The 21028-nt window shown below is 40.6% G+C and overlaps 4 protein-coding genes across 4 annotated transcripts; 2 read left to right on the top strand and 2 right to left on the bottom strand.

Annotated features, from left to right (window-relative positions):
• On the bottom strand, nucleotides 1-1266 carry fam136a (family with sequence similarity 136 member A). Its single transcript, XM_015941072.3, has 3 exons — nucleotides 964-1266; nucleotides 658-798; nucleotides 1-374 (listed from the first exon to the last, which is right to left on the bottom strand). The coding sequence occupies exons 1-3, from the start codon at nucleotides 1048-1050 to the stop codon at nucleotides 189-191; spliced, it is 414 nt and encodes a 137-aa protein (XP_015796558.1). The 5' UTR covers nucleotides 1051-1266; the 3' UTR covers nucleotides 1-188.
• Nucleotides 1267-1825: 559 nt separating this feature from the next.
• On the top strand, nucleotides 1826-8298 carry pcyox1 (prenylcysteine oxidase 1). Its single transcript, XM_015941056.3, has 7 exons — nucleotides 1826-1999; nucleotides 2239-2379; nucleotides 5375-5581; nucleotides 5675-5849; nucleotides 6299-6510; nucleotides 6580-6732; nucleotides 6814-8298. The coding sequence occupies exons 2-7, from the start codon at nucleotides 2256-2258 to the stop codon at nucleotides 7482-7484; spliced, it is 1542 nt and encodes a 513-aa protein (XP_015796542.3). The 5' UTR covers nucleotides 1826-1999; nucleotides 2239-2255; the 3' UTR covers nucleotides 7485-8298.
• Nucleotides 8299-9455: 1157 nt separating this feature from the next.
• LOC107372832 (kinesin-like protein KIF21A) lies at nucleotides 9456-12287 on the top strand. Its single transcript, XM_015941039.3, has 13 exons — nucleotides 9456-9611; nucleotides 9695-9748; nucleotides 9825-9851; nucleotides 10088-10138; nucleotides 10589-10624; nucleotides 10715-10735; nucleotides 10813-10848; nucleotides 10922-10963; nucleotides 11059-11091; nucleotides 11193-11207; nucleotides 11284-11322; nucleotides 11393-11422; nucleotides 12176-12287. Exons 1-13 carry the CDS (start codon nucleotides 9557-9559, stop codon nucleotides 12181-12183), a joined length of 447 nt encoding a protein of 148 aa, XP_015796525.1. The 5' UTR covers nucleotides 9456-9556; the 3' UTR covers nucleotides 12184-12287.
• Nucleotides 12288-13057: 770 nt separating this feature from the next.
• slc20a1b (solute carrier family 20 member 1b) lies at nucleotides 13058-20785 on the bottom strand. The gene is made up of 10 exons (XM_015941028.3): nucleotides 20199-20785; nucleotides 19939-20079; nucleotides 19097-19182; nucleotides 18814-18910; nucleotides 16177-16296; nucleotides 15098-15376; nucleotides 14362-14968; nucleotides 14049-14234; nucleotides 13862-13946; nucleotides 13058-13727 (listed from the first exon to the last, which is right to left on the bottom strand). Exons 1-10 carry the CDS (start codon nucleotides 20551-20553, stop codon nucleotides 13569-13571), a joined length of 2115 nt encoding a protein of 704 aa, XP_015796514.3. The 5' UTR covers nucleotides 20554-20785; the 3' UTR covers nucleotides 13058-13568.
• Between the last annotated feature and the right edge of the window lie 243 nt (nucleotides 20786-21028).

Below are 21028 nucleotides of genomic sequence, written 5' to 3'. Positions count from 1 at the left end.
CACATTAATCCATTATTTATTTATTTTTCTGTTGATAAATTATCTAACCGATCAAAAAGGTTCAGCTTCAGTCAAACAAACAGTTAAAAGTCTCTGAACCCATTGTGGTTAAATCCCCGAATTTATCAGGCATGCTGTTTCGTTCATCTAGAGAGTCCTAGCTGGCTCTGGGACAGAATACAGTCTGGCTATGATATAGAGTCCAAATTCCCCTTGAGTTTTCGGGTCATGCTGGGGATCAGGTTAATGTGGTCATCCACACAACTGCCCACACAGTGGTCCATGAGCGATCGAACAGCTGGCTCCTTTGCACCGGAGTCAAAAAGATCCTTGGCCTTATCGTTGCAGTGCATCGTACATCTGGTTAGACGATCCTGAGAAGGAGTAAGTATGCAAGTTCTGTTGATATTCGTTGTTTTTAGTGCTTGAAGGTTACAATAATAGCTTATTGCCTTTGAGCAGGTGGCATTAAAATTCTGGATGCACAGGACAGAACAAAACATTTTGTTTGAAAAAATCTTCACTAACTAAAAGATCAAAGCTCTTATAGGTACACCTGATGCATATGACAAACTTTTGTAAACATTATAGATTCAGTTTGGAATCATGAAGTCTGAGTGACTGAGTCAAGTTCACCAATCTACTTAGAGGACCAACCTGAAACTTCTCCAACTCTGAGGTGACCAGTGCCTGGGCCTGAGCCAGAGGAGTGTGACACCTCTCGATACACTGATGCACTTGGGACATGGAGTCTGTGGGGCGATCACAGCAGTCTGCACTGCACCTGAACATGCGACCCTGCAGATGGATCGATCACACACACACACACACACACACACACACACACACACACACACACACACACACACACACACACACACATGCGCGTGCCCACGCCCACCAGAAGTGCCTGAGTGAAAGCATGTATTGTGTGAGAGACAGTGTTTAATAAATGACACATACCTGCATCTTACGGATGTGATCTCTCTCTAGACTTTGTACCATGTCTTCGATAACACCCTGCACGCGTGTCTGATGCGCTTCTGCCATCTTCGCTCGTTTTCTGTTGATAAATAACTACAAACGCTCTATAAAAAAGGTTTCTAAACGACCTAAACCAGTCCGAACCGAACTACTGAGCTAATCAATCATCACATGTAAACTACTACTGTTTCTTTACAGTTTAACAACCTAAGGTCACCTCCATTCAAGCATGTTTCCAGACGAGAGACAGTTTCGTCACTTCCGATCTTTTTCCTCGTCTCCAAAAACAACTTCCGCTCTCAGTGTCTAAATAAAAGCGGGCTGGCAAAGCATATTTCTACTCTTCTTAACTCTAGGTTTTTCACTTCACACGAAACCATGTATAAAAATGTATTGTAAAATTTACATTTCTAATAAATAGTTATAGTAAATTGTAGAGTCGCACTCATGTTTGTGTGACGTTCTTAATATTTATACTGGCAAAGAAGTGGGACATTAGGAAACTGGACATTTGTGAAATGAAGGAATTGAAAACACGAGGTTTTATACTGATTGTATATATTATAGATTAATATAAAATAACATTCTTTATTTCAAAATCACGTTTAATTATGGCTGGCGCATAGGCCCCATTGCATTTAACTTGATCATATTTGTCATACCATACATTCTATCATTCACAATTTTCTGTACCAGCAGCCAAATAAAATGTTGAGGAAAACAAACAAACATTTTTTTCTCCCACGTTTCATTTGTCCAGACTTTCATGCTTTTATTGTGAAACTCTAAAGCAAGTTTGCCCGGAAGTGTGTTGAGCATCGTCTATGGTTCTGGTTCTGAAGGGAACCCGTCGTTAGTTTTTTGAAGCTTCTACTTTATCAGTGGTTATGATTTATTTCTTACTTTTGTGTTGTTGTTTTTTTTAGTCAAAAAGTTGTTTTTGTTGAGCTGTAGAGATATTCTGAAGTGGAACTTCGCGTAAACTGCTTCTGGTTCAACACTCCTGGAACTGATGGTATGTACCACATTACTTTTAAGAATAAAACTCGTAATTTATGTAAATTTCAATAAAACTTTTAGCGAGTTTCTCTTTAAGAATAACACTAATTTAAGCAGATACTATTGTGCTCCTCTCAGATGTAGAATATTGCTGTTTCCTTTCCCCCTTAGCTTGTGTTTGAACTTTGCTTCACGCTGATAAAGATTTGCTTATTTGAATTTATAAAGGCTCTTATTTATTTTTAACCTGTGCAGATGCTAAATAGCTGCAGATGCTCACAATGAATTTTCACACGCTGTCGCTTCGAGCCGTGCTCTTCCTGGGCCTTTATCACTCCGGCAGGAGAAGTCTGACCTCGGCTTCTGGTCTGCAAGAGCCGCAGCCCCATAAAATAGGTAAGTGGCCAGCAGCGTGGAGGCCTGTTTGTGTTTTCTTTTAATTTATGAACCAATCTTCTAAAATCTACTTATTTGGCTAAAATTGCAGAGTATCACCATTTCTTGTTGTAAAGTCTTAATCTGATTTAATATATAGCTCTTACTGCTGTGATAGTTGATGTAGAAGTGCTGTAAAGGTGTACAGGTCTCCTGAAATGTCCAATAGGCCTTTTTAAGCTCACATATTTTATTTTAATTGAGGTATTTTTAAGGCTTTCTTTTGATAATCTTTGAACACTGATTGCAGTTTCTCATGTGATGATTTCCAAAACCAAGATAATTCTAAAAGGTAAATGGCCTGTATTTGCATAGCGCCTTCTTAAGGTTCTCCTACCCCTCAAGGTGCTTCACAACACAATCAGTCATTCACACATTCACACACCGGTGGTGATGAGCTACAATGTAGCCACAGCTAACCTGGGATGCTCTGAGAGAGGCGAGGCCTGCCGAACACATGCGCCACCATTCCCTCCGACCACCACCAGCAGGCAAGGGGGGTTAAGTGTCTTGCCCAAGGACACAACAGCAGCATTCTCTGGTGGGAGCCAGGATCAAATCTGCAACCTTCCAATAACTGGACAACCCACTGAGCTACTGCTGTATTCTAGTTTTAAAAAGGGTGTATAACTCAAGGGATGAACCAGTGCTGTAACAGCGCAACAACATGGTTAATAACTGTATAAAAAAGTATCTCTAGGATCTTTAGCTTTTCATCCTGCTGCAAAAACACAATATTTATTTTGTTGGTATCACACAGAAAGAACTCTACATTGGGTAACTGTCCATGCTATAAACGGTGCAATATATATTTAGTCATTTTATAGGGGGCATAAAATATGGAGTATGGGAGATACTTTTGCATGTCACTTTGTGCAGTTTTTTATTTTTTTTTTCTTTAGCAAAAAATTCATGATTTTAACGAAACCTTCAAAGTAATCCCTGGACAAATGGCTGTGTGTCTGGGGGGAGGGTGACCAGGAGTACAGGTCAGTCATTATGGACTATGTGGACTCTGTAAGCATAATCACCTTTGCTTGAACACCAGTAAAACAAAGGAAATGGTGATTGACTTCCAGAGAAACACTTCTCCTCACTCACCAGTAAACATCCAGGGAGCAGACATTGAGGTGGTGGATACCTTATAAGTACCTGTGTGTTCACCTCAACAGTAAACTGAACTGGTCCAACAACACAGATGTTCTGTATAAGAAGGGCCAAAGTCGCCTCCATCTTCTGAGGAGGCTAAGGTCCTTCAGAGTTAATTCCCATCTGCTAAAATCCTTCTGTCACTCTGCTGTGGTCTGTTGGGGTGCAGGCAACTCTGACTGAGACAGGAAGAGAGTGAACAAGCTAAATAGCTAGCTCGGTTCTGGCCTGCCAACTAGATTCAGTTGAGGAGACGTGTGAGGAGGATGGTGGTGAAGATGACCTCCATCTTGAAAAACCCCTCCCACCCACCGCACTCCAGATTTTAAAAAATGTTTCTTATATGATCAATGTTTAATGTTTAGGTATCGGCAGCATGCAAGGTCTTTAGGTCAAGATGAATCTAACATTGCATCTTTGTGGCAGACAAGGTGTCAAATTGAGAGACCAGAACAGGTTTATTTTCAAGTTGTTGTTATGAGCAGACTCGATACTGGTTCCACCCTCAAGCCTACTTGGTTGAAAGACACATAATTGGCACAACGAATCAAAAACGACCTGTCTGAAAATGAGCAAATATGCTGTCAAAGTCCAAAGAAAGCCTGTGGCAATTTAGAGACATTCAGACATATTTGTTAAGGCTAGTTTAAAAGCTAACAAGAAAAAGTTGTTGATTGGTGTTTGGAATTTGGATGATGCTGCATGAGATGAATTTATTTATTTACTAGTATTTTATTGTCAGCAAAGTCATTTAAATTACATTTGAAAGTGAGTTCTACTGAGAAACAATTTTTTACTTGTTATTTTCTAAATATAATTGTCACTCTTAAGTTTCACATGCAGGCTGAATGTGAAAAAGTCCTCTACACTTGTTTCCTGCATTAGCTGCAGATAGAAAATAGACAGGAAAACTCTCAGATCAGAAAAGCCAGTCAGCATTCATGGACTCAGCCATCTTGGCCTGTGACAGGGAAGGCTGTTGTTGGTTTAGTATCCAGGAAATAGCAGAGCATGTCTCGGCTAGAAAAAGCTAACTACTAGCATTAAAAACTCAGCCACACAGCAGAACTCCTACAGGTTTGTGTTATTTGTGAAGATATAACATCAACATTGAAAAGCAAACAGAGTCAATGGTAGAGTCATGTTGTTGTTAGCCAATCAGAGACGAGTTATTTGAATATCACAAATAATAATGAGTAAAACTCCTAATCCTGCTGCCTTCTGCTCCCCCTCCTCCAGGTAACTTCTAGTTCCTTAAACAAGAGTGCCAGAGCTTTTTTTATTCCCACAGAGAACAACTCAGTTTCTGATCAATGTGCCTGCTTCTGAGTACTTAAATATTGTTTAAAGTCTGCTTTGATTGCTTTTACATATTGTATATGAGAGCAGTCTTGACGTCTAACAGTTTTCTTATTTTTATCTTGTATGTTTTTATCTTCTCTGTTTTTCTTTGGTGTAAAACTAACTATGTGTCTGTTGTTCTAAATGAGAATGAGTTCTCAATCGACTCATCTGGTTAAATAAATTTAAAAAAGGGCATTGATTTTTACTCAAGACCACAGTAGATTTATTGAATTAATTAGTGTACACCCTTTTTAAAAGATGACTTTGCTTTTGCAAGTCGTTGCAGTTATTCATCCTGTTGTTTGCCTATCTGGACTGACTTTTCTGTCCACTACTCATTTCTGCTGCTGTTATTAGTGGAGGATTAAAAAACCTTGTCCTTCAGCTTCTAACGAGTTTAGTCATTTTAAGCAGACATTGTGGTCTCATCTGGTTTGTCTTTTCTGTCCGTCTGTTCTTAAAGCTGTGGTTGGAGCAGGTATTGGTGGAACAGCAGCTGCGTATTTTCTGAGGCAGGAGTTTGGACCTGCAGTCCAGATTGATGTGTTTGAACCCGGCACTGTGGGAGGGCGACTGGCGACAGCAAAGATAGGGGGCCATGAGTATGAGACTGGAGGGGCAGTGATTCATCCTCTGAACCTACACATGAAGCACTTCATTGAAAAATTAGGTAACGTCACCGCAAACATAACTGCTTAGGTAACCTGCTTGTAGCTGCGGTGTGAACCTACATAATCCGGTTAAATTGTTTCCTGTGTAACAGGTATTCCCCCAAGAAATGACGTCCCCTCTAAAATGGCCATCTTCGATGGAAAAGAGCTCGTGTTTGAACAGAGTGACTGGTTTATCGTGAACTTTTTCCGAATGCTCTGGCGCTACGGATTCAGTTTCCTTCGAATGCAGATGTGGGTGGAGAGTGTTTTGGACAAATTCATGAGGTGTGTAAAAAGTTTCCAAGGTTCTCTTAAAGCCATACTTTACAACTTTTTCATATTTTTAAATAATTTTCTTGAGCCAGTATGTGCTAAAATAACCCTTTACAGGGTTAATGAAGAGTCACTCAGACCCCCACAGCCCTCTTGGGCCAGAGTACCACACTTGCACCTTCAGACTGGCGGGCCTCCACCTGTGGACTTAAACAAATTGAGCGGTTTAATTTAGTGATGAACCACTCCTGTAGAAACTAATGAAGGCTGAGGAGATATTTCAGCTGTTGGATTAAGATGTTAAAAAGACAAACGCACAGCAAGGAAATAAGTTTCACTTTTGGTTTAAGCACAGTGAATTAATAAAGGACACTAGGGGGTGTTAAAAGGAAGCAAAACTGCCTAGTATCCGTTTTGTACAGCCAGGATATAGCAGCTCAAACCTATCCTTCTCTTGGCAGAATCTACCAGTATCAGCAGTTTGGCTATGCGTTCACCAACGTGGAGAGGCTCTTACACGCCATGGGGGGCGATGGCTTCCTCACTCTAATGAATCAGACTCTGGAGGAGGCCATGATGGGAGAAGGCTTTTCTCAGGTCTTCATTAATGATATTGTTGCACCCATTACTCGCGTCAACTATGGCCAAAGTGTTCGCATCAACGGTTTTGTGGGTACGTTTTAATAGGCGAGGCAGTCACAGACCTGAGGATGTGTTTTGTGATGTGTGATCTTGTGTTTAGGGGCAGTGTCGCTAGCAGGAGCGGACTCGGGCCTGTGGGCTGTAGATGGTGGCAATAAGCGAGTGTGCACAGGACTGATTTACAACAGCAAGAGTGAGCTGATCCACGCCAAAGTCACTTCAGTTACAATGAAGAGTCGACCATCCAAGAGAGGTAGGAATGCTCTTCATTTAGAGAACGTTGTTATTTACGTCTGCATTTTATGGTTTGACACCAACTCCCTTCCTTGTTCAGGAAACGCCGTCAATCTCTATGAGGTTAATTATGTTGGAGAATCGGGCTCGGCGCACTCTCTGTATGACATTGTGGTCATAGCAACACCGCTTCATCAGGGAAAATCAGACATCACGTTCTCAGGGTTCTGCCCTCCCATCCCGTCTCACTATCCGGGTCTGTACCACCAGACTGTCACCACTTTGGTCCACGGCAAGCTGAACATGTCCTACCTGGGAACCACAGAGCCGGCCTCGAAGTTCACGGTGTCGGACATCCTCACCACCGATTCCAAGTACTGCGACATCAACAGCCTGAGCTCACTGGACCCCGTCACCATTCCTGGTGGTTACAAACGACCACGTGCCAGTCACACCACAGTCTGGAAGGTGTTCTCACCTCAACCCCTGACCCAGGACCAGCTGCAGAGGATCTTCCTCTCTTACGATTCAGTGTCCGAGACTCCGTGGCTGGCTTACCCCGCGTACCGTCCGCCACACAGAAAGACCCCTCCTTTCATCCTGCACGACCGACTGTACTACCTCAATGCGGTGGAGTGGGCGGCTAGTGCCATGGAGATGAGCGCCATCGCGGCCAGGAACGTGGCCCTGCTAGCACACCACCGCTGGCACCAGCAGCCCGGGAAGATCGACCAAGAAGATCTGCACACACGACTGAGAGGAGAACTTTGAGAAGAATGAGAAAATGCCACTTGAACACCAGCAGTAGCGTGGCAAAATTGGATACTTGTGTTGTGCTGAAAAAGAAAAGAAACACTGTGAATCAAGCTGCACTGAAGGGTGGACACTAGAGTCTCCCTGTTTCTTTCTACAACTGTTAGTTGTGAGGAACACCTTTTACATTTTTGGCTCATCCAATCAGCTTTTCTTAACCTTTAGCCAAACGTTGCCCCTTCACACCAGAAGCTTCCTTTGTTCATGTACTTAAAATGTTTTAGTAAAGTCCCCTCTCTCTACCTCTTCAGCAGACTGAAGATTATATTTAGAGTTCAGACATTAAACAGCCAGAATAAGAGATAGTATTCTTGATGATTCCGTTTTGAGCCTGTTTATTTTATTTGAACATAACTGTAATTAGACAGGGAAATGTTAAAAAGCAATCTGTTGTGAAATTCATCTTTAAAAAATGCCTGTGCCTTAAAAACTCGTGATTTATGTGTTTATGAAATAATTAAAGTCACCTTTGAAGAAAGATGCTGTAAAAGTTCGACAACTAAGGTGTTTTTCTGCAGGGTGTTGAGAATAATTCAAAGTATTTTGAAACCATGAGTGATGGTTTTTGTTTTATTATTTTACGTTCTTCTGGTGCAAAATTCTAGTTTAATGATTTTTAAATGATTCCATTTAGAAATGATTTTTATATTTTTCATTTTCTTCAAAAAGTGACAAAACATTCATTGTGCACTTTACCCAGATTTCAGTTTCACGCCTTCCTGTGTTTAAAGGTGTTTACCATCACAATACATTAAAGAAAACTTGATCGATGTGATGTTTTTATTTTTTGTCTCTCCAGATTTTTGAAAATCAACAGAAATTTAACAATATAAGTGATTAGAAATAATTTACTTATTAGTTTACATATATACTACTATTAAGGAGTATTTGAGATACAAAATATTGTATCATAATTTTTATTCATTTTAGGTCTTTAGCAACTTTATAATAACTGTTGACTTAATTTTATGATTTTCTTGCAGATTTCTCCTTTTATTTCTAATTATTTGATGCACACTGAGTGAAACCTTTCAGAAATTGTGTCTATAATTTAATAAAGACAGAAATGTGGCTAAACTATACTATTCAACATAAAGTTAGACTAAATAAACAAAGCCTCGTGTCAGCCTGTTTAAAACTGAACAAGTTAGAACAAAAACATGCTAAAGATGGTTCAAAGTGACCATATTCTAAATTTTCAGGTCGCTTTTATGGCCTCCCATGCATGAGCTATGACAGTACAGGTAGAACTGGGAAAATGAGAATATGGTGCAAAAGTCCATTTATTCCAGTAATTCATCTTAGACTGAGAGACCATCTAAAGGCTCAGGAACCCTTTGCAGGTGTTCTAGATTCATTAGCTGATTAGAGTGCAACACTTGGGAGTCAAGAATGTCGAACCTTTTCACAATATGCTAATTTTCTGGGATTTTAAATGTGGGGCTTTCATAAGCTGTAAGCCATAATCATCACAAAAGAAAGGCTGAAATATCTGGATTTGCATGTAACAAGTTTATGTCATGTATTAGTTTCACCTAATAGGTTGAATTGCTAATTTTAATTTTTCCAGTTTCACCTGTCGATCACAACAACAACAACCAACAAGGGTAAACCTTTGGGTGTTTTTCTTTACATCTCAGGCTTTTGGTGCTTCTGTTAATTGATTCAGCAGAGACATCACAGCTCTTTAATCTTTAGGATTAATTACGTAATCGTCTCTCCGAGCACCATCGTGATCCATTTCTATTCCTGACAGGAAACATTGTTTTCATCTCCGCCACACGCAGACCCTGTTTTCGCCTTATATCAGACGTTCCAAATAGAGACCCATGTGACCCACAGGCTGACAATGAGGGGCTTTGATAATCAGAATAAGGATCTGTCTGTTTGGTGATGAAGCTGTGCTCTCAGGTAGGGGGGCACAATGGAGCCGGAGCCGCCAGTCAATGTGACACGTGATGCTGCTGCTGGTTTATAAAGGAGGAGGAAAAGGGGCAACACAGTTCAGATGAGGTAAATATACAGACAAGATGAGGTTTCTAGCATCCCTTCTTGTTGTCTTTGCTGTGGCAGTGCTTCACACTGGTAGGTAAAAAAAAGTTACAACATAAAATAAATAAATCCTCTTTGGTGCTTCTCTAATCTTGTGTTTAAATTGTTTCCTGTAGTTCTCTCAGCATCCCTGGAATGTGCAGAGAAAGGGGAAAAGGTGACTCCGTATGGTGAGGGATTTACTTTATCTGTAAAATAACAATTAGAAATGTTTGATTGAAAACATCTGACTATCTTTTCACGCAGATGGGCTGACTGAACTGAAGAAAATAGGTAAAATATAAAAGTTCACTTCAGTTCTGATAAAATCTCAGCAGAGGTGTGAATCTAAATGTCATTTTCTCAAACTTCCACGGTAATGTATCTAATTTAAAGCTTTCAGAAATTTCTTTTTTTTTTTCTTGAATCTCGATGAGTTGACACTTTAATGTTCATAGTTTGTTTCCTTTCAGGTTTTTATGAGAGTATATTTGAGTTTTCTGTAATTTTAGTACTTTTTTTCCTTTCAGATCAGCTGGAGTTTGAGGCTGCCCAAAGAGCCAAGGCAGCTGAGCTCAATGGTGAGTTTGTTATTATTATACGTAGTATTATGTTATACTTTATTGTTTCACTTCATTCTATCACACACTTTACAATAATAGAAATTAATTTAGACACACATGTAAATTAAATAAACAAAAGCAAATAGGGATTTAAAACAAAAAAACAAACTGTGATCATACACAAATATCATACATATACATACACAGCTGGGCTACAACTGGGACCAAAAATCCATTCGATGTATGTGTGCTGACCCTCTTGTCTTAAATAACATAAATGTTGCCCATCTCCTTAGGTCTGCATCTTCCATACATTCAAATGATTATTTTAAAATGGGTGATTTAGATTTTTTTCCAACCCCTTGTAGTTTAATCGCAATATTTGTGAGTTTAAAATCTTAAAAAAACTTAACAAGTTAAATTTCATTTTAAAATGAATTAATATTAGATAACTGTTTCTCCTTCAAGTAACGGAGGAGCAAAATGAGGACTCTCGCTATCTTGGTAAGCATTTCATAATTATGATTTCATCCAAACATGAGAAAACTAACCACGTGATTAATCACATCTGGAATCTTTTTTTTTAATCAACAGAAGCTGCTCAGGGTGAAGCTGGTAGGTTTCAGGTGTCGTCACAGAAAGATTTAGGTGTCTGCCAAAATGCCTGATTTTTATTACAAATGTTTTAACAGCTGAGGAGCATGGTGATGCTGAGAATGAACGGAAAGGTTAGAGGTACTTGTTTTTAATTAATTAAATGTGATTTTTCTCTATTAACCTTTTTAAAATGTTCTCCTGCAGAGCAAACAGGAAACTCTGAAGCTGCAGATGCAGCACACGATGGTGAGGCAGATTTTACAGTTCAGAAATCAGCCTGCAGGTGGCAGTAAAGGACAGTTTTAAAGAGTCAAATGTCTGAAATGCTGTGTTTCTTACAGAATCAGTGTCTGAGTCCTCTGAGGACTCTGATGGTGAGTGGAACAGAAAGTTAATGTGACCCAGATGAGCCGTCATTTTAACTTCTTTTCTATTTTGACAACGTTTAATCTTTATCTTTAATATTTGTTGACAGGGAGACAAAGAAGAGGTGAGAATTTTCTCATTCATATCGTTATAAAACTACAATTTTGCACAAGGCTGATCAAATCTAAATGTATTTATAGAGCATGAAGAGACAGTGACAGAGACTGTGAGGAGTTTGGGTGAGTGAAAACACACACACACACATCCACATCTTAAGGGTAATATTTTCTGTTTTCTTGATCATTGCAGATGAAAGTCACAGTTCATCACAAGAACAAGGTGAAAACTTCCAGCTCACTACATCAGCGATCTTTCATAATACACACATAAGTGTGAAAGGTCCCAGATCAGATCAGAGGGCCTTTAGGTAAACTGAGCTACCTGCAGAGCCAGATGTGGTGAAATGTTTTCAGCAGAGCAGTTAAGTCTTAATTGTGGGTTATGCAATGAACCAGACAGAGAAAAACTGGGCCGGTCACAGCCAGATGCACTTTTAGACTGACTCAAGCATCAAGTCTGCAGTTTAAAAAAATAAGTTCCTCAAGCAAAATTTTTACTTTAATGGCAGTCGTGTTTGTTTGACTGTGTTTAGTCTTGTTTAAAGGGGTAATTAAGTCAGTGTGATTTGACCTCAAAACAAGATGTCAGATTTGTTTATTCAAATCCAGTCCCTTTGTATGCAAGCAAATGTGGGACAAGAATCCAGGACACCGTCCTGGTCTGTCCCCAGGTATTTATTGTACTTGATTCAGTCTCATCTGCTTTTTGGCTATTTTTGGGGTTTCAGCTGCAGTCCCTCCTCAATCTTTGATTTAAGAAAGGTGAAATTCTGTTTTGCAGCAAATCCTCAATCCTTGGTGGATAGAGTAGGCTCTTTGCTTTTCATCGGGGGGGGGGGGGGGGGGGGAGACTGCAGTCATAATTAATCTGCTCCGACTCAGGAGTAGCAGTGAGTCATAAAGACCGTAAGGAGTTGTATAAAAAGCTGCATTATGGTGTTTGTGAACTAAAAAGGAATCTTCTGTCCCACAGATGACTGAAAAACCACTGCAGCATGAGGAAACCAGCACTAACTCATCCCTCCCCCATGTCAGAGCTACATCAAGCTTCTCACCAATAAAAGGGAAACTCCCACCTGTCTGAATCATGTCTGTATTATTAACACATTTTAAATCATCAAAACACATCAGCATTTGTATTTTTTTTCTCCATTTTTATTGAAGTTTTATCATCCACATATGTGGAGTAGTTGGCATAAAAAAGAAAAGTCTTTGGTACCTAAGGAAAAATAAACGTAAGGCAACTACTGCGTCTACAGTTGTGATATGCATTTAGCACTGCAGTCAGGTGACCACACACTGGTAGCATGCAAATATACTGTATATTTGCTCTGGTTCTAAAAAAAAAAAAAAAAACAGGCCAACTTCCAGTTTTAAAAGGTCTTGAACTGTCTCTTTGAAAACGATCAAAAAAATGGTAGGTAGCACAACCTTACTGTCTAAGAAGGTGCAAGTTTCATACAAAAAGCCGACTGAAAGAAGCTCCAAGGTGAATGAGGGGGGAAAAAATGGGGCTAAAGCCATTAACCAAAGCTGAAGCAATCAAGTTTTAACAGGAGACTTTAAGGTTTTTGAGCTGGTGGACATTTTTGGGTACACCTCTCAAGTTGAGGGGAACTCAGGCAGGTGGAAACCCAGATCTCCTAATTGGCCTTAGACATTTCTTGCCTAGAAGTGTGCTGACCTTTGTGTGTTTACAATGCAGTATTTTCTGATTATACTGCAGGTGCTCATCCAGTGTGTACAGCTATACCACAAAAATGTTAACTGCAGCACCTCAAATTCAATAGAATATGGTTGCAGGATAAAGGCATAAGCCCTAAATCTCAGCAGAATGTTTTTGTTCTATACGAGGAAAAATAATGTCCAAAATGAAGATATGAAAGATGCAGAATATGAAATAATGTTAGATACTTGGAATTAAAAACAATAGCCTTCGCATCTACATTACCTTCAGCATGTGTTATGACTGTAGAATTCTATTTAAAAGCTAATACTGCAATTTAAAATCTGTCAAGTCAAATCAAAAACAGGATGTTGGTATATACATATAATTGCAAAGTAAAAAAAAAATTAGTATTAACACAAACAGAATTAATTAGTATTAACAAAACACCATTGGTTGATATTTTGACATTAGCTCTTTACAGAATGATACGAGTTTCCCCAAAGGGACAAACAGCAAAAATCTAGGTTGTATATGAACCACAGGCACATGTCACCAGTCCTTTTAAACATTTCACTTTCCTTTCTCTTTCCAAAGTTGTTGGCTCTGAAGATAATATTGAGGCCTTCCAACTTCACTCCCCCTCTTGTGCACTGAAGCGATGTCTTTTCCCTCCCTTGCATGGGATATAGCTGTATGCTCACAGGATACCACTGTAGATGAAGATAGCCATGATGGCAGCGCTGATCAAGCCAGAGATGGGCACCGTCACAAACCACGCCATGAAGATATTTCTGAACAGACGCCAGTCCACCGCCTTCCTCGAACGCAGCCACCCCACTGCCACCACAGAGCCCACCTAAAAACACAGCAGTTGGAACAATCCCATCATACATAAAATTATTCCAAAGTCATTTGGATCATGCAGCAGACTGTTTACCATCGTTTCCTGTGTCTCATTCAAATTTCCAGACTAGTGTTTGCCTAGCCTACCTTGCAGTGGGTGGTGGAGACAGGCAGACCAATGTTGGAAGCAACCACCACAGTCAGAGCGGAGGCCAGTTCAATACTGAAACCACTGTGGGGAGAAAGAAAACCTCTCACGTGGATGTAGCCGAGTGGCCTGCTAAATTCAGAAACAAGGTCATGTGCGGTTTTAGTGTCTGGGAGGTGTCTGTACCTGGAGGGGGTGATGGGGGTAAGGTCTTTGCCCATAGTCTGGATCACCCTGCGACCCCACACCCAAAGTCCAATGCAGATGCCCACCCCACCATACAGGAGAAGCCAAATGGGTGTGGGCATGTTTGAGGTCACACTGCCTGTGCTGTAAACCAGCCACAGAGCCACCAATGGTCCAATGGCATTGCTGTAGATGAAAGAGCGAGGTCATTTTAACAGTGGCCAAAATGTCCTGACAAGTTAAAATGTTACGACCTGTCAAGAGGCGCACGTTTTATCTTAGCCTGGTAACGTGACCTTCATACAGTTCTTACCTCACGTCGTTTCCTCCGTGGGCAAAGGATCCAAAGCAGGCTGTTAGAATTTGCAAGAACTGAAACAGAGTTGAGACTTCTGGTTTATCTTCGTCAAGCTTGTCCTCCAGAGAGCTTTGGCTGCTGCCTGCATCTTCGTTGCCTATTTCTAGTGTCACGTCACCTTCTCCCAGACTTTCAGGAGTCGTGTTTTCTGCCACGGCATTGCAGTAGCTAGTGTAGCTGTCCATGCGCACACGCTTTCGCTCATGACCAACAGACCCTGGAGCCTTGTCACCATCCTCACTAGCACGGATGTCTCCTTCCCTATGCCTGAAGTCCCCATGCAGGCCGATGATGGCCATAGTGTATGAGGTGTAGCTGTTGTTCCTCCTGATGGGTCGGTCACCAGCCTCGCCCATGCAGTCGCCAACTTTGGCCAGGTGGAGCTTGTGCAGCAGGTCTTTGTAGAGACCCGAGTCCTTATGGACTGTGTGGTACTGACTATAGCCATTATTTGGTATCTGTGCTGGTCTGTTATTGAACTGAACCTGGTTGTTGAAATGGACCTGATTAGCAGCATTTGCACAGCCGTTACTCTGCTGATTGTTTGTTGGTTGTTTGGGGGCTGCAGAAAGGGCCAGAAAAATGTTTCATGAGCTGTGAATCATTTGCCGCGTTTAGCAGAAGAGGAACACGCATTTTTTAGCACAGAAGCACTAGTCAACTAGCAAATGTCGTCTCTTGGCATACATACCTTCATTTTCATTGCTGTAATCCATGTCATCAGAATCTCCAATGTCAAAAGCCACCTTGCGCTCCTTATTTTCCCCTTCGTCAGAATCTCCAATGTCAAACGCCACCCTGCGTTCCTCAGGGGCTCCCTGGGGTTCGGGGGAAGTGTTTTGATTGATAGCTGGCTCAGTCGGTGCAGACGTCTCCTTAGCAGTCTGCTTCAAGATTGGACAGTGGGCCTCTTTGAGCTCTCTCTTTTCCATCAGGGGGCTCTCAGATGGACTGGAGGACTTGGCATCTCCTGGTAGGAGAGAAGTTAAACTGGATAAAGTCCAAGCATATAAATGTTCCAGAAGAAAAATCCTAGAAGAGTATGCAATAACCCTCCACCTAATCTGAAACTTCTAGTAAGAATTGTGTAATCAGACTCAGGAGGACATTATTTTACTCTTAACGCATTATTCCATTTTTAAATTTGGGTCTATTGATAAGATCAGATAAATGGAGGACATTTACATAACAGTTGGCAAGCTGCCTCATGAAAGATGATATGACCAAACTTACACTGAGACCCACATATTTAAACACCATGGCACTGAAGGAACACTTTTCCAGAACACAGCAAATGCCAAGTCACCACCTTATGTGAATGCAGGACTGTTTTAGCCAAGGAGCTAAAAGCCAATTAGTGGATAACTTTTGACCCAATTTATTGAATGAATAGAGAAGTAGCCAGGAAAATCCTGCATAAACCCAATGACTTTTGAAGTTGTATTGTCATAATGACACGTTTCTCTGAAATTTAGAAAAAACAAAAAGCAGGATGACAGCTATTGATTGAATACGAAAACAAGAATGTGTGTGTGTGTATTAAAAACACATTCATAGGGGTTGTGTACTTGTAGAGCCAGCTGATTTTGGAGTCATAAAAATAAACTTAATCCAGGATTAAAAAGAAACAGCAGGTGATATTTTCAGGTGACTGAGTGATTCCATTTTCTGGATTAATGTTGAGGGTTTGTTACTAGATTCATGTTGCAACAAAAAATACTACATCTCTTCTTAAACTTTTTAGAAGTCAAAAGAAAACTGGAAACTTACGTTCGATCTTCTTTTTGAGGCGAGGGCAGACAATTAACCAGACCACAATGGCAGTCAGTAGACCACAGGCCAATGAGATGAGCAGGATGCCCCACCAAGGGATTTTGTCAAATCCCAGCACTAGGGGATCACCAGGGTCCACGCAAAACGCACACAAAAAAAAGCAAATAGAGAAAGGACGATTTAAAAGACAAGGCAGCGGGTGCTACCTCACACAAAATCAGTCAATTCTAAATACAATTAAATTTTTAGAAAAACTGAAAAGGTGAAATCCATGAGCTCATAAGTATAATTTGGCAGCCATGACTGTGGTGCTAGAATGTGCCACATTTATAAAGAAATTATGTATGCGTCTGTGTGAGAGGTTATGCAACAGGTGAAACAGCCCAAAAGTTACCATGACCACCTCTTGCCCCCACCATGCCAACAAACGAGGCAAAAAGAGTTCCTTAAAACAAGACCAAAAAGGAGGAGGGATGTGGTCACTGTAGCCGTTTACTGTAAGGGAAATCTCTTGCCAAGACTGCAGCAAAGTTGGTGCAGTGGATGTAAATGCTGAAAAGAAGGATCTTATTTGAATTTCCCTTGGGGACTCTGTTGAAGTAGTCATCTTTGTTAGGCGGTGCAAGTCAGCATTAAAGTTGGGGAAAACAAAGGCAAGAACAGCTGAAAATTCCAATAATACTTCTGACGAGGTGACCTTGGCGGTGCATAACTGAAAGAACTTGTTTGGCAATGTTAAAGGTAAACAAAAGGAAATGAGGGCTAAGGGTGAGCGATAAGTGTGTTTCCATGTTAATTTGAGGGCAGAGTCCACGGTGTACTCGTGCCTTTGAGTCATGCTGCAGCGCAGGACTGCAGAGCATCAAACCCAATGTTTAAATTGTGCAACAGCAGCTCACTCCCTTCAACAATATGAACATTTTCAACAGTTGAGCTCTTGAATTACTGGAATATGCAGACTAATGCAGATAATGGTGTGGTTAGTTAAAAACCAGTACCCTACACTCATCACTAACGAAAAGGGGCTGCCTCTCATTCTGATTAACACTCACAAGCCAGGGAGACTTGATCTCCAACTGTGTGGTGGAATAAAACTACACAGAAAATTGCAACTTCGAATAACCATATCTCTGGCTTTAAACATCAGATTCTGCACCCTTAAAATAAATAAGCCATGATTGTCCCCTCTACATAAACCTACACTGGACTTTAATGGGTAGAAAATGCGCAGCCTGTTGCCGTACAGCAACAACTACACCAAGTCAATTAAGACGAATAGTTCTGTTGTTGGTCTTTTACATCCAAGTTACAAACCTTTACAGATAGTGGGAATGGGATTGTAAATCATTCTCAAGACAGATTTCTGATCCACGCTAAACCGAGCTGCAGCAGAGTGATTTATAAGGTGCGGAGAAAACACACCAGGCATCATCTGTTATGAACGAGACACTGAGCCTTAAATTCTCCAGTTCAAGCCACAATCTTTTGAGAGTGCCAGCTTAAGCTCTTGGGTCACTGCTGTTTATGTACTACTGTGTGGAGGAATGTGCTGTAGGATGCCTGGTGTCCAGTCACACCACTTTGCCAACACATTGATGTGATGAGCAGAGTCGTATTGCAGAACACACTGTACTCTATTGCGGACTCTGCTGCAGCTGCTGCATTAGAGCACATGGATCAGCAATAATAAGCTGTTGTCTCGTGCCCGAGTGGAACAGAATCCAAATATCTAAAATAACTAAAATGGCTGTGATCCACATAAAACTGATCTGTCATTTATACCTCTTGTCATCAGGGAAAGCTCATCCTGCAGGAGTAGTCGATGACTTTCCTATATGCTGATGTGTTTGTGTCTTTATCGCATACAGTTAAGGTTCTTAGTGTGCATGTTTGTTTCAGCTTGTTTAAATGTCTAAAGTGCAAGTTGACACCTTTATATATGAGGTACCCGTTTACTGGTCCTCATGTGCAGTGTTTTCCAAAGAGATGGGCTTCAAACAATTGTGTGTCTGACTAAGCAGGACTAAGGGCTACGCTGGAACTGCAAGTGATCTCCTCTGTCAGTGTGCTGATTTGCATGTACACAACAGCACACCCAATCAGGTGAAATTCTGGCCTGTAGCCACCATTTAAAGGCCCAGGCCAGCTAACATCTTGAACTTTTAGGCCCTGCAGAGAGAAGAAAACACAGGAGCGAAGGTGGCTCATTTAATAAAGCATTTCTGGATGATTAAAATAAACAAAACAAATAAAATGGCAAAAATTAAAATCTGAGCAGCTATGAAAAATCATCTATTACAGCCACTTTAACAACACCCTCTTTACTTCTCTTTTCCTTCTTCATGTCAGATGACAGTGATGCAAGAGTTAATTCCATCACTCTGTGGTGTTCCACTCTAAAACTTCATTCCAGCTTTAACCCACATAGAACCACAAGCAGGAGAGCCCAAAAACATGTTAAAATAAACACAGCTTCTGTGAAAACGGCAAACAGTCTGGTTCCATCTGGTATACGTGCGGGCATCCGGCTGTCTGAGGGAGCTGTTTATTCTAAGCTGTGGCTGCAGGCAGTCACGCAGAGAGAGAGAGAAAAAAAAACAAACAAACAAAAAAAAAAAAGATAATAATACTCACCCGGAGCACCAGTGAACATAATGGAGAACAGGTTGATTGCCATGGTTATAGCATAGAAGACAGGCAGGGCCTTCAATCCATTAGGAACAGGGTCTTTCTGCAGAAAAACAGTTTAGAAACACAAGTTTATCACAGAAAAGGAACTGATCATCAGGTTTCTGTGTATGGTGCCACATGGACACAATATTCTAGATTATGTGAAGGACAACTCTTTAGAATATAATAGTTTATTTAAAATGTGAACATTTCCTCAAAGAAAAAGATACACCGTCTTAGTATTTACCTTCTGGAGGATGAACACGCGCACAAAGTAGAAAACAATGCCTGACATTATTCCAGACAAAAGGGGACTCAAGAACCAGGAAGCAACTGAAAAATAAATGAAAAATGTGCAAATAAAGTTTTACTGAATCTGAGACTTTTTTTTAATGAACAGTAGTATCAACGTTGACCATTTGGAAGTAAAAAAAAAAAAAAAGGATTGTGTGTGAGGTAGTAGATCTAGACCAGGGGTGTCAAACTCATTTTAGCTCAGGGGCCACATTGAGGGAAATCTAGTCCCAAGCGGGCCGGACCGGTAAATAAAAATAAAAAAAAGCTTCAGATTGTATTCTTTGTTTTAATACAACCAATATAAAACAAGGCTGGAGCCTGAGGACAGTGTAGTACAAGTACAACACCTGAAGTGTACTTGAAAATTTGAAATTTTTTAAAAAAAAAAATCAATAAATAAAAAAGACATTCCTTAGTGATTCAAAGAGGTTACAGATCACATGGCAAGATCAGTTTCATGCAGCACTTAAAGTATATTTGACTCATTTTACTTTACATCTTTTAGCTTTCACCAGAACATCAATATCAGAAGTCACATCCTGAGTGGCAGCCAACTTCAGGATGTGATTCAAGTTCTTGTGTGAGCCTTGAGCGCAGCTTTGTTTTATTTATACTCATTACAGAGAAAACTTGCTCACAAAGATAAGTTTATTTTCACTCTACATTGTAAAGTATGAAAATAAAGTTTACACAACCATCTCGCGGGCCGGATTTAACCCGCTTGCGGGCCGGATCCGGCCCGCATATTTGACACCCCTGATCTAGACAAACAAATAAAAATATTTTTCTTACCAATACGGAGAAGTTCAATCCACTTGACTCCCTGTTGGCCCTTGGCAACCAGTGAGAAACCAATAGTAGCACCAACAATGCAGTGTGTCCCAGAGATGGGAAGCTTAAGAAAAGAGGCAGCCAGCTGCCACACAGCAGAGCCTATAGATAATACAATAAGGCAAAACTAATGAAGTATCCCAAACAAGATCTCATTTAAATAAATAAATTCAGATTTTGTAGGTTTTAGTTCTAATTTTTTTTACACAAGATTAACTTACCGAACATGGCACTGACAGATCCAGCCATCAACACATGCTCAGTGCCGTTGTACATGCCCACATCGATGATACCCTTGCGGATGGTCTCGCTCACTTTGGCCCCAAGTAATACAGAGCCCAAGGTCTCGAACACAGTGGCCAAATAACATGCCTGTCGCAAAGTTACAACTCCAGAGCCAACAGCTGTGCCAAAGGAGTTGGCAACATCATTTGCTCCCACAGAAAAGGCCAAAATGAAGGCTATGATAAAGCCAACGATCAGCAGCCACATGTACTCTGTCAGAGCGGTGGTGGTTGCTACTCCTGCTGCTGTTGTGGCCAACAGGATTACAGTTGCAGTTGTCGAAACCATCATTGCAGATTATATAGTAATTTCTTCACAATTTTAAGGGAAAGCAATGCCTGTCAACGTAACACTACTCTAAAACGGTAGCTAATAAAAAAGAGGTAATGGGTCAAATAAATAACTTCTCTGTAGGCTCACCTGTTAACAGGCTTGATTCAGCAGTGCAAACTTGTAGAAAAAAAAGATGATCTGGGGCTGACCAGAAAACAGTAAACTGGAGGTACAGTAAAGGCCTACTGCTATCCTGAAATTATACTAGATATTTTGCAGCTTTTTTGGTGCTTGGCCATCAAGCAGAGTGTGCAACCAGCCATTGTGCAACTGTGACTGCAGGTGAGCAGGAGTACATTCTGAAAAGAGAACAAAACACAAAAGCAACTTGCTAAATAACAGCTTCTCCAACTTTCATGTACGGAATGGTAAAAAAAAACACTGACAAATAAAGTAGTCAACCTGATTAAAAACAGAACTAAAACGCAGTATT

The sequence above is a fragment of the Nothobranchius furzeri genome, chromosome 6 (genome assembly GCF_043380555.1).
Source record: "Nothobranchius furzeri strain GRZ-AD chromosome 6, NfurGRZ-RIMD1, whole genome shotgun sequence".
In the NCBI taxonomy this organism is placed as follows: domain Eukaryota; kingdom Metazoa; phylum Chordata; class Actinopteri; order Cyprinodontiformes; family Nothobranchiidae; genus Nothobranchius; species Nothobranchius furzeri.
Note: the sequence above shows the minus strand (reverse complement) of the source record. Positions and strands in the feature narration are given on the sequence as shown.

Bases quoted from the DNA above. Each gene is read 5' to 3' on its own strand.
- fam136a (XM_015941072.3), bottom strand. From the start codon at position 1,050: ATGGCAGAAGCGCATCAGACACGCGTGCAGGGTGTTATCGAAGACATG. The intron at 799-963 runs GTATGTGTCATT...ATCCATCTGCAG, and splicing joins ATCACATCCGTAAGATGCAG to GGTCGCATGTTCAGGTGCAG. The intron at 375-657 runs GTTGGTCCTCTA...ACTCCTTCTCAG, and splicing joins CAGAGTTGGAGAAGTTTCAG to GATCGTCTAACCAGATGTAC.
- pcyox1 (XM_015941056.3), top strand. From the start codon at position 2,256: ATGCTCACAATGAATTTTCACACGCTGTCGCTTCGAGCCGTGCTCTTC. The intron at 2,380-5,374 runs GTAAGTGGCCAG...CTGTTCTTAAAG, and splicing joins GCCGCAGCCCCATAAAATAG to CTGTGGTTGGAGCAGGTATT. The intron at 5,850-6,298 runs GTGTGTAAAAAG...TTCTCTTGGCAG, and splicing joins GTTTTGGACAAATTCATGAG to AATCTACCAGTATCAGCAGT.
- LOC107372832 (XM_015941039.3), top strand. From the start codon at position 9,557: ATGAGGTTTCTAGCATCCCTTCTTGTTGTCTTTGCTGTGGCAGTGCTT. The intron at 10,625-10,714 runs GTAAGCATTTCA...TTTAATCAACAG, and splicing joins TGAGGACTCTCGCTATCTTG to AAGCTGCTCAGGGTGAAGCT. The intron at 11,323-11,392 runs GTGAGTGAAAAC...TGATCATTGCAG, and splicing joins AGAGACTGTGAGGAGTTTGG to ATGAAAGTCACAGTTCATCA.
- slc20a1b (XM_015941028.3), bottom strand. From the start codon at position 20,553: ATGATGGTTTCGACAACTGCAACTGTAATCCTGTTGGCCACAACAGCA. The intron at 15,377-16,176 runs GTAAGTTTCCAG...CTCTCCTACCAG, and splicing joins CCTCAAAAAGAAGATCGAAC to GAGATGCCAAGTCCTCCAGT. The intron at 13,947-14,048 runs GTACAGACACCT...TTCTCCCCACAG, and splicing joins ACCCCCATCACCCCCTCCAG to TGGTTTCAGTATTGAACTGG.